The sequence below is a fragment of the Bison bison genome, unplaced genomic scaffold (assembly GCF_000754665.1).
Source record: "Bison bison bison isolate TAMUID 2011002044 unplaced genomic scaffold, Bison_UMD1.0 scf7180017864198, whole genome shotgun sequence".
Taxonomy (NCBI): domain Eukaryota; kingdom Metazoa; phylum Chordata; class Mammalia; order Artiodactyla; family Bovidae; genus Bison; species Bison bison.
In genome coordinates, this window is record NW_011494770.1 from 2785583 (window position 1) to 2797359 (window position 11777).

Consider the following 11777-nt stretch of genomic DNA (forward strand, 5'->3'; position numbering starts at 1 on the left):
GCTAAAGCTGAAACTCCAGTACTTTGGCCACCTCATGCGAAGAGTTGACTCATTGGAAAAGACTGTGATGCTGGGAGGGATTGGGGACAGGAGGAGAAGGGGATGACAGAGGATGAGATGGCTGGATGGCATCACTGACTCGATGGATGTGAGTCTGAGTGAACTCCGGGAGTTGATGATGGACAGGGAGGCCTGACGTGCTGTGATTCATGGGGTCGCAAAGAGTCGGACACGACTGAGCGACTGATCTGATCTGATGAGGACTGGTTCTGACCTCCTCACTGCTGGCGTGATTTGCTGGACTGGGTCCCCCCTGCCTTCTCTCCCTGCCTCCAGTCAAGCCCACTCAGGCGCTCTCTTCACCTCCACCTGTGATGTCTTTATGATTTCACACTGGCCGTACAACTTCCTCTCTTAAACTCCTTCAATGACTCCCTAGGCCACCCACTGAATTCCGCCCTCTTAGGACAAGCAAGGCCCCTCAGGGTCAGGCCCCTGCCTCTCTCTCCACCTCGTTTGCCACTCTTCTCTACATTAATTTCCCCTAAACTTACACTGAGGCCTTTGCAGTTCTCCTTGTGTCCCAGGACTGGACTTTTCCAACAGGTCCACTCTTCACCTCTGTTCCCTAACAGTTGTTTGTCTTCTAAATGAGGTCATGAGGAGGCGTAGCCAAAGAGTGATTGCTACAGCTGATGTCAAGGGCACACTGCCTGTGTTTTCTTCTGGAAGTTTTATGGTTTCTTACATTCAGGTCTTTGATCCATTTTAAGTTGGTTTTTGTGTGTGGTGAGAGAGAGCGGTCTAGTTTCATTCTTGTCATGTGGCTCACTAGTTTTCCAAACACCATTAAATGCCCATCAGCAGATGACTGGATAAAGATCACACACACACAAGATGGAATACTACTCAGCCATACAAAAAGATGAAATCTCACCATTGGTGACAGCATGGATGAACTTTGAGGGTATCATGCTATGTGAAATAAGTCAGATGGAGAAAAACAAATACCATATAATTTCAGTCATATGTGGAATCTAAATAAACAGACCAAATAATACACAGATTCAGAGACCAGAGTAGTGATGACCAGAAGGGATGGGAGTAGGGGAGGGCAATATGGATAAAGGAGGTTGACTGTATGGTGATGGAAACTAAATTTTTGGTGGTGAGTCGTCTGAAGTTTGGACAGAAGTTTAAATATAATAGTGTACACATAAGATGTATGTAATGCTTTGTATCATTTAATTGCTTAGTTGCTCAATTGTGTCCGCCTCTTTGCAACCTTTTGGACTATAGCCTGACAGGCTCCTCTGTCCATGGAATTCCCCAGGCAAGAATACTGGAGTGGGTTGTCACTTCCTTCTCCAGAGGATCTTCCCGACCGAGGGATTGAACCTGCGCCTCCTGTGTCTCCTGCATTGCAGGTGGATTCTTTACCCACTGAGCCATTGGGAAAACCCAGGAAATGGCTGCTGCTGCTGCTGCTGCTAAGTCGCTTCAGTCATGTCCGACTCTGTGCAACCCATAGACGGCAGCCCACCAGGCTTCCCGTCCCTGGGATTCTCCAGGCAAGAACACTGGAGTGGGTTGCCATTTCCTTCTCCAATGCATGAAAGTGAAAAGTGAAAGTGAAGTCGCTCAGTCATGTCTGACTCTAGCGACCCCATGGACTGCAGCCTACGAGGCTCCTCTGTCCATGGGATTTTCTAGGCAAAAGTACTGGAGTGGGGTGCCATTGCCTTCTCTGAGGAAATGGCTACCATTAACTAAAAATATGTTTGAATTTGCTTGAATTCTTAAAAACTGTGACACTGTTTCCTGACCTAAAGCTTCAGATCACAACATAGGGGCTAAAGCTAAATGCAAACACAAAAAACTAGTTTATAAAAAAATTTTTTTTAAATAAATGAGCTGTGTGCCCTTTGTCATCTTTTCAGTTAACAGCATTGTCTTATCTCTCTCCCTGTACTTATTCATGATTTTATTATTTTTATCTGTTTGGGTGTGCCGTCCCCACTGGACTATGACCTTCCTAAAAAAGTCAGTGCCCATGTTGGATTCACATTTAACCCGGATGCCTAACACAAGGCAGCTAATAAGTACTCAGTGTGAACTTGCTGACTGGTGGAACATAAGTGCACGTTTACAATTAAGATGTTTAGAATATGAATTACTTTTAAAAATATTCCTCTATCTCTTTGCTGGTATGTTATACACCTACTCCTGGGAAGTAATAGAATAACTGTAGAAATGATCAGATGACTCCCTAGAAGAAAAAATTTAAATGTTGGTTAAAAGTAAGATTTCATTTCAGTGAAAGATTAAGCAGAATTGGAATTTTAGAAATAAGGATGGGAATTTTTATGTAATAGTGGTGGTAAAGAATTTCAAAAATCTGGACCAGGATAATCTGCCAGGATTATTCAAGTGATATTAGATATATTTTTCTTTGTCATATTTGACAGCATTTTTAGAGCATAATGCTTTACTCTTAAATATTTTTATTTATGGTCCCTATGTATCTTTTATATAAGATACATTAACTTGAATACATGAGCTGAAGATTTTTAGTCTTAAATATTTTTATTAGTTATGAACTCTAATAAAGACTTTTGTGTTAAGATATATTAACTTGAACATACTAACTAAAGATATCTTTAACCCAGGTCTCCCTCATTGCAGGCAGATTCTTTACCATCTGAATTACCAGGGAAGCCCAGGAATACTGGAGTGGGTAGGCCATCCCTTTTCCAGGGGATCTTCTCCACCCAGGAATCGAACTGGGGTTTCCTGCATTGCAGGTGGATTCTTTACCAGCTGAGCTACGAGGGAAGCCCCTTGCAAAACTTAGTATGTGCTAATTAGAGATGGATCAAGACACATAGAGTCTCATCTTAGCTCCAACAGCATTAGCATCTAGATCTCCGTTCTCTCATTTTAAGTGGCGTTTAAATGTACCTGTCTGGTTCATTGAAAAATTGACCATCATCCCTAATAGATATCAAAAAGTTCATGATAAGCAGCAGATTTAAGGAAACTGGCTTAAATTAGGCATTCAGCTAGAGATAATGTGAGATTTGAGTAGAGGGTGGTTAAGATGGAGCTGGAGGGCAGACCAGTGAAAGACAGCAGATGGAAGTGAAGACTGAGGGGGCTGTTTAAAGGCAGTGGCTTCATCCAGAAGTCAGCTTCTCAGAGAATGATATATTCAGCTTTCGGGCATGTATTAAGTCTTTGGCACACGATTCCACTCTGCAGTTGTGTGCAGCCTGAGAGCAGATTATACAGTAGATGAAGGCATGGGCATAGTTGTGCTGTCCCTGGAGAAGGCAATGGCACCCCACTCCAGCACTCTTGCCTGGAAAATCCCAGGGACGGGGAGCCTGGTAGGCTGCAGTCCATGAGGTTGCTAAGAGTCGGACACGACTGAGCAACTTCACTTTCACTTTTCACTTTCATGCATTGGAGAAGGAAATGGCAGCCCACTCCAGTGTTCTTGCCTGGAGAATCCCAGGGATGGGGGAGCCTGGTGGGCTGCCGTCTATGGGGTCGCACAGAGTCGGACACGACTGAAGCGACTTAGCAGCAGTAGCAGCAACTTTACTGTCAGACATTGAAATTTGAGTCTTATAATTTCACATGTCATGAGATTATGTTTTAATTTTTTAAAACCATTTATAAAGGGGGCAGCTGGCTTTGACCCAAGAGCCATAATTTGCTGACTTGACCTCACACCAGCAAAATCATTAAGGTTTTAAGGGGGAATAAGTAAATAGCATGAAAGTGAAAGTGAAGTCACTCAGTTGTGTCCAACTCTTTTCGACCCCGTGGACTGTAGCCTACCAGGCTCCTCCATCCATGGGATTCTCCAGGCAAGAATACTGGAGTGGGTTGCCATTTACTTCTCCAGGGGATCTTCCCGACCCAGGGATTGAACTCGGGTCTCCCACGTTGCAGGAAGATGCTTTACCTCTGAGCCACCAATAGCATAGGGCAGAAATTTAACACCTGGCTCTTGGAAGCTTGTTAAGAGTTTGTCAGAATCCAAAGAAGGAGCAGTCAGATGTAGGAAAGGAAATAGTGGTCTGCAGTGTTGATGAAAAACAGCTCCACAACTGGATCACTAGTATATATGATTAAAAAGGTAACTAGAAAGATGAGAGAGAAAAAGACCATTGGTACTGGTTAGAAGTTCATGGTGACCATGGAGAATTTTTTTTTAAATGATTGGCGATAGAATTTTAGACAGCAGGAAAGATAATGTGTGCATCAAAGCTGGAATTGATAGTTTTAGAGCAATCACTGGGGCTTCCCAGGTAGCTCAGCTGGTAGAGAATTCACCTGAAATGCAGAAGACCCTGCTTTGATTCCTGGGTTGGGAAGATCCCTTGGAGAAGGGCTAGGCTACCCACTCCAGTATTCTTGGACTTTCCTGGTGGCTCAGACAGTCAAGAATCCGCCTGCAATGTTTGAGACCTGGGTTCATTGCCTGGGTTGGGAAGATCCCCTGGAGGCAATCATGGCAACCCACTCCAGTATTCTTGCCTGGAGAAGCCCCATGGACAGAGGAGCCTGGTGGGCTGCAGTCCATGGGGTCACAAGGAGTTGGACATGACTGAGCAACTAAGCAGAGCACAGCACACACAGATTGTAAAGTAAGAGATGAGAAAACCACTGGGGAAATCTTTATAATTAAAAAGCTCTTTCCAAACCCTTCTTAATATTTAACGCAATAAATACCATAGTTTATGTGTTTCCTTCCGGAAGCTCTGGACTTAGGGAGTTAAGAGGCAGCATAAAATAATGCCGAGAGGACGGTGTGCCCTGGGATGCTGGCGTGCATGCTAAGTTGCTTCAGTCGTGTCTGACTCTTTGTAACCCTATGGACTATGGCCTGCCAGGCTTTTCTGTCCATGGGATTTTCCAGGCAAGAATACCAAAGTGGGTTGCTGTTTCCTTCGCCAGGGGATCTTCCCGATCCAGGGATAGAACCCATGTCTCTTAATGTCTCCTGCATTGGCAGGTGGGTTCGTTGCTATTGGCGCCAAGTGAGATGCTGGGGTGGAACCCTGCTTTTTAACCCCCAGACTTGCCACTGATCTCTGTGTAACCAGTGGCATTATCTTTACATGACTGTGGTCGCTCGATATCAGGTTTTATTAATGAGAAAGGAGATTACTCCATGTGTGACTCTTACCAAAGTTCATTTCTTAGAGCACTTCTCTGACTAGTCCTGGTGGGTTAGAAATGTTTCACTACCAATAAACTTCTTTCCTCCCTCTTTAAAATGAGAGCCAGTTGGACTCATTGCACAGACTCTTGTTCTTGTTCTATTGCTATTGCCCCCTTCAAGTTTTTACTCAAGTCTCACCTTTCCAATGAGCTCTATCCTGACTCTATTTAATATTACAACCTGGCCACACCCTCCTCCTCTCAAACCCCTTTTATCCTATGCAACTTTTTCTTTTGTCCATTCCACTCACCACATTCTAACATACCATATAATTGTGGTTTATGGTCAAGTAATGTAAGCTCCAAGAGGGATCTCAAATGAATGGCGCTTCGTACGTGCTCAGTATTTGTCTTTGAATGAGTAAATCAAAGTTCCAGTGCCACTGTTTCGTACGTGAAAGGCCATGTGCTGTTTGTAGTTGGAAGTCCAGATGGGAATGTTCAACCTCAGAAATTCGTGGACTGTGGATAAGGAGTGCTTCTGGTTAGAACCCACTACTCCCTGTTTTGAGTATAGTGAGCTAAGAGGCAGCTCTTGCTTATAAATGTGTTATCCTAAGGGAACTTTGCACACTTTTCAAGCAGTTATATAATTTAACTTATACTCTCAGTCTTTTCTCATTTGCCATCTGGCCATGTAATTACTTTTAAATAAAGCAGTGTATAGGTGAAAGAACACAAGTTGGAAATCCGTGATAATAGGTATGGTGGTAGGATAATATGTGTGTTTTGGGTTTTGTTTGCTTCAATTTTGTTGTATAAAAAATAAGATTGTGTGTCTGTTGGGGGGGATGATTTGAGGAGGAATCATTCCAAAGTTTTCCCTAGAGGGAGCCCCTTATATAAATTTTATTCTTTGACTAAAAGCTTTTGTTATAAACTAAATGTTTTGAATTAGTGGGTTATTACATTTTTCCATTCAGTTGTAAGTCTGGCCCAAAGCTATGAAATAAGAGGTTGTCTAACATGTTTCAAAAACTGTTTTGCCATGAAGTGAAGTTGGGGAGAGCTTTGAGGCGCATTCTTTTCCTTTGTCCCCTATCATAATATTGTTTGATTTGTATTCTTTTCCTTTTTGTTCCTGTCTCTTTACCCCGAAGTGTATTTTTCTAGTGCCTGCTGGTACCACATTTCTGATTCTTCTCTGTTTATATTTACCCAGTTCTCTGTGGCCAGTTGCACACGAGAAAAGAACTGCAACTTAGTACAGTACATTCACGTTGAAGAGAAAAACTCAGATAATTTTTGTTAGAAATTGTTCCTCTTCTCTCCCATTGGGGAGGTGTTTGGTGTGGAATTTTAAAAACCTGGTGCTTAGGCTAGGTTTTTAAAATTTAAAATACGGATTTAAATGATTAGGCTACTTTATCATCTGTTTTCTTCTTTGGAGTGGGAAAAGTTAAGAGTTTGGGGGCCGGGGGTGGTGAGAGTTGTGGCAGCTAGATGCAGACGAGATCACCCTTTGGAACAATGACAATGCTTTTCTCCGTCACTGGCAAGAAAAAAAAAAAAAAAAAAAAACTGGGTGAGAAGACTGGGTGTACTAATTTGCAACTAAAATACAACCAAGTCATCATTTACAGCTCCCTGGAGATTGTATTATAAAGTTTTACTGCTTGCAAACCTTCCTTTAGTGTGGGAGGCAGAGCCTGGGGGCGTGGTTGGGGAAACAATAGTTTGGCTCTTTCTCCCCCCTGAATCGGTTCAAATGCCTGACTTAACTAGGGAGTCAAAGAATCAACAGACTTGCCGTAAGACTTGTCGGCTCCAGTAAAAAGATCTGGATGTTCTTAGTGGCCCAGTGAAAGTGGGGAACACCTTTGCTTCACCTTGACTTCCACGAAGTAAACTCTCTACTGTTTTTGTGGACTCCAGAGAGGAGGCACTTCAGATCAGTTGGAGAGGAAACTGACTCACTGAGCACCGAGGCAGAAAGACAGATGTGGCTCTCATGCAAATAAGAACCGCGATTGGCTTTCTCTTTCTGTATACAATGTCACTGGTGACTCTCGGCCTTAAAGATTAGGTTTCAGTGGGAGCTTTTCAGGTTCAAGGACTGTTAATGGTTTGTAACTGCCTGACAATAAGTTCAACCTCAAAGTTACATCAGTCCAGGCAGATGTCTGAGGATTCAAGACCAGAGGGAAAAAGTTGGAATCTGGAGCAGAAGAATGCTGATTACCACCTGTTTGCTGGACTGAGCTTTTAAAGGATTCAAATTGTTTAATCCTACGTAGATGTCCTGGAAATGGTGGTCTTTATTAATACAAAGATCAAGTCTTTGATTAAACTTTTTAAGAAGAAAAGTAAGTAGTTTCTTTTCTCTGCACTATATGTGAGTAAGTGTGTGTGTTTTATGTACGACTTCATCCTTTTGAGTGATGAAATTAAGAGTGTAAAACAGCATAATTGGTGTTTGTTAAACTCCTTTCTATACCAAGTTCAAATACCTCAGACTTTTATAACTCTAGGGCAGAATTATGTGACTTTTTCTTTTTAAAAGCATGACTTACTTGTTTATGGTTGGGATTTTAGGTGAATTCACTTCTATTGGGATTCTCAAAAAAAAAAAAATAATAATCCTTTGAAGAAGGGGGAAAAAAGCCCTTGTATTTACTTTATGTCTGCCTTGATGTACAGTGTATGATGTTTCAATTCTTTGGCTAAATACGAGGAGTCTCTGAGTGATGCATCACATATTTTTGGTGGGGATGATCCTCTGAAAGTCTCCTACACTCTGTTAGTTATTTAAGAGCTCAAGGACAGCCTCTGTCTAGACTGATCAGTCATTGTAAAGCACACAACTTCTGTGATGTGGCTTCATTATGTACTTACAGTTGGTTTCAATTTCTTTAAATCCAGATGCCTCTTCATTCTTTGGAAAGTATAAATTTTATTTATAAACAGTTTTGTTTTTACATAGTTGTTTATTTTATTTTAGTTTTGGGGCCATGGGTTTAAACTGGATAAATGTAGGTAGGAGCATTGGTAAGAGAAACTGGAGAAAGCAAATGAACAGCCCTTGGGGTTCATTTCTACAGCTCCCCTCATCATAGATTGTCTTTGGATGGACTGATAAAAATCTACCCTGGCAAGAGTGAGATACACCAGGGAGAGACAACTGTTCTTTCTTAGGAGCCAGTTGGTAGTCGCATGGTGGGGCTGAATGTGCAATTACACGGACACTATCACTTGGATTTGATTTGTAATTGGCGAGTAGGAAGAGTTTCCATTTTCATTATTTTCCAACTATGAAGTATGATAATTCAGTCTTCGAAATCAATGGGCATCAGCACAAAACATTATAATTAACTGGCTACTCTTCGGAGGACACACGGCAAGCTCCATCCTGTGCAAGATTCTCAGATCATAACTAAGAACTAAGTCAGGGCTCTTTGGATTTTATAGATTACGACTGTAGTTCTATGTACCATGTAAAACATTTGTTCCACAGATATGTGAAATGCCAAGTGCCTAATTTACATGCTGCTGCTGCTGCTGCTAAGTCGCTTCAGTCGTGTCCGACTCTGTGCCACCCCATAGACGGCAGCCCACGAGGCTCACCCGTCCCTGAGATTCTCCAGGCAAGAACACTGGAGTGGGTTGACATTGCCTTCTCCAATGCAGGAAAGTGAAAAGTGAAAGCGAAGTCGCTGAGTCTTGTCCAACTCTTAGCGACTCCATGGACTGCGTGCAGCCCACCAGGCTCCTCCATCCATGGGATTTTCCAGGCAAGAGTACTGGAGTGGGGTGCCATTGCCTTCTCCGAATTTACATGCAGCTTTTAGTAAACATTAAAAGCAGAAAGTACACAGGACGTTTCTGTTTTTAACTTGATGTCTAGTTCTCAATGTTTATTTTTCCATTTGGCAGTTTGTAGGGAAAGTGGGATGATTTTTTTAAAAATTTGTCCAGTTTTATTGATGTATAATTGACATACAGTACTGTATCCACTTATGGTGTATAGCATAATAATTTGACTAGCAGACATCATGAAATGATTCTCACAGTAAGTGTAGTGAACATTCATAGTCTCATATAGATACAAAAGAAAAAGAAAATGTTTTCTTTGTGGTGAGAATTCTTAGGACATACTATCTTGTTGTTCAGTTGCTAAGTCATATCCGACTCTTTGTGACCTCATGGACTGCAGCACACCAGGCTCCTCTGTCCTTCACTATCCCTGGAGTTTGTTCACATTCTTATCCATTGAGTTGGTGATGCTAGCTAACCATCTCATCCTCTCTTAGCAACTTTTATATATAACCCAACAGTGTTAATTGTGTTCATAATGTTGTATATTACATACGTAGTACTAATTTATCTTATCACTGGAGAGAGTGGGATGATTTAGAAAGTGAATTATTTAAAGGTGGGCTTGTGGAATTCACTACCTGTAGTGAGTGCTGACCTCACTCTGGTCTGTGGGGTGACTCATGTTCCCAGAGGCACTGAGAAAGGCCAAGTTCCTCTTCATTGATGGTTCTAAAAGTCAGGGACTCCCTTCAGGTAATTGCACTAATCTTGCCACAACCATTCTTTTCATGAGTTATTTCATAAGCTGTGACTTTCCATATATTAGCTCATTTGATCTGTATAATGGTTTTAATAGCTGTGCTGTTAGGTACATTGAGTTAATTTTAAACATGTTCACACAGAAAGGTTCAATAGTTCATGTGTGCCTGTTCATTTTATTTTATGAATCTACTTTATGGTCTCATTTCCAGGGACGTATTATGTTGTAGAAACGTGTATGCCCAGTGTATCCTCTGTGGCATAGGTCAGAGAGGGGAAGATTACCCCCGACTCACAGTTGTCATATCTGCTGGTTTACAGGTGTTAGACTTGTCACCTTCAGTAAACACCTCAACACAGAGTCCTTCTCAAACTTCTCTGGTCTCTCCAATGCTGGCTTACAGCAACGGCTATATAAAAAATATTTTAAAAAATTGTTGTTGAATTTGTATGATGTTGTCAGTTTCATATTGGGATCCATCGGTAGCCCTTCTTGGGTTGTGTTGTCAGGAAAAATCAAATAGACAAAGCAATCTTAAGCCCTAAAATGTAAAAGGAAAATTATCATAGAGATTTAACCTACCATTTCTTCCTCTGATGTCCTCAGTCTCTTTTGTGTTGGAAAAATTGAATTGAATTGGATTGTGTTGGGAAAAATCAATTGCATTGGAGTTTCTAAAAACATTTGAATATGAACATATTCCATGAAAGCAGGAAGTGCAGAGAAAATTTTTCAGCACGAATGGATTTCTAATTGAACTATGCTATTTAAATGTATTACATTGAATGTTTATGCTTAGTTTTTAAAATTTTAAATGAGTTTATAACAGTGGTGTTTTAAAATAATGCTTTAGAGGGGAAGGAATTGGTGCCAGGTTCTTAGTAGAAAAGTTGTTTTCTGTCTTGCAATCTAACATTTATAATGTAGTGACATAGTATAGATGATGAATAGATTTTGTTATGATGGAGTGAAGCAGGAGGTCTTTATTGATTTTGTTAATCATTTTCTAACTTTGGAGTAAAAGGAGGGCCTAAAAAGATGGGAAGCAATTAACTAAACAAACACAAAACACAGTGGAAAGACCCCTGGGGTCTAAGATTGAATCTTATTCAGAATTTGTTCCATTTCTCCCTTGCTGGTCCTTACCTGTGAGTGTTTTAGGTACCCAGAACTCATCTTGATGTAACACAGTTACTTTAAAACCTGAATGTATTCTCTCTTTCTACAGCTGTTTCCAACCTAGATGAGGAGAGTCGATGGACGGTCCACTACACTGCTCCATGGCACCAGCAGGAGAATGTGTTCCTCCCCACCACAAGACCCCCCTGCGTGGAGGACCTGCACCGCCAAGCCAAGCTCAACCTCAAATCAGTACTGAGGGGTAAGATGAAACTCGCCAAGCTTGATGTTCTTGCATTCTTGGCTGTTAGAAATGAAAACATAGATTCGGTTGCTATTTGTAAAAGACTGCTTAAAATGAACTTATACTATGCTGTGTCTTTGTAAGTTATCATAAATACAGCTTAATACATGCTAAGTATGATCTGGTGTCTATAGAAAGCTGCCTATTTACAGATAGGCAAATGTATCCTCAAAGAGGCTTTTCTGGGTTAGAACCCTTTCAGTTCAGTTCAGTCGCTCAGTCGAGTCCGACTGTTTGCAACGCCATGAACTGCAGCATGCCAGGCCTCCCTGTCCATCACCAACTCCCGGAGTTTACCCAAGCTCATGTCCACTGAGTCGGTGATGCCATCCAACCATCTCATCCTCTGTTGTCCCTTTCTCCTCCTGCCGTCAACCTTTCCCAGCATCAGGGTCTTTTCAAATGAGTCAGCCCTTCGCATCAGGTGGCCGAAGTATTGGAGTTTCAGCTTCAACATCAGTCCTTCCAATGATCACCCAGGACTGATCTCCTTTAGGATGGACTGGTTGGAGCTCCTTGCAGTCCAAGGGACTCTCAAGAGTCTTCTTCAACACCACAGTTCAAAAGCGTCAATTCTTCGGTGCTCAGCTTTCTTTATAGTCC

The 11777-nt window shown here is 41.7% G+C and overlaps 1 protein-coding gene across 3 annotated transcripts in view; it reads left to right on the forward strand.

Annotated features, from left to right (window-relative positions):
- The window catches only part of NHSL1 (NHS-like 1), a 146248-nt gene that overhangs the window by 70018 nt on the left and 64453 nt on the right, over positions 1-11777 (forward strand). For all 3 annotated transcript variants that reach the window (XM_010844220.1, XM_010844221.1, XM_010844222.1), the window contains exon 2: positions 10980-11132. In XM_010844220.1, coding sequence (XP_010842522.1) covers positions 10980-11132 — 153 coding nt within the window. The remainder of the gene's footprint in view (positions 1-10979; positions 11133-11777) is intronic.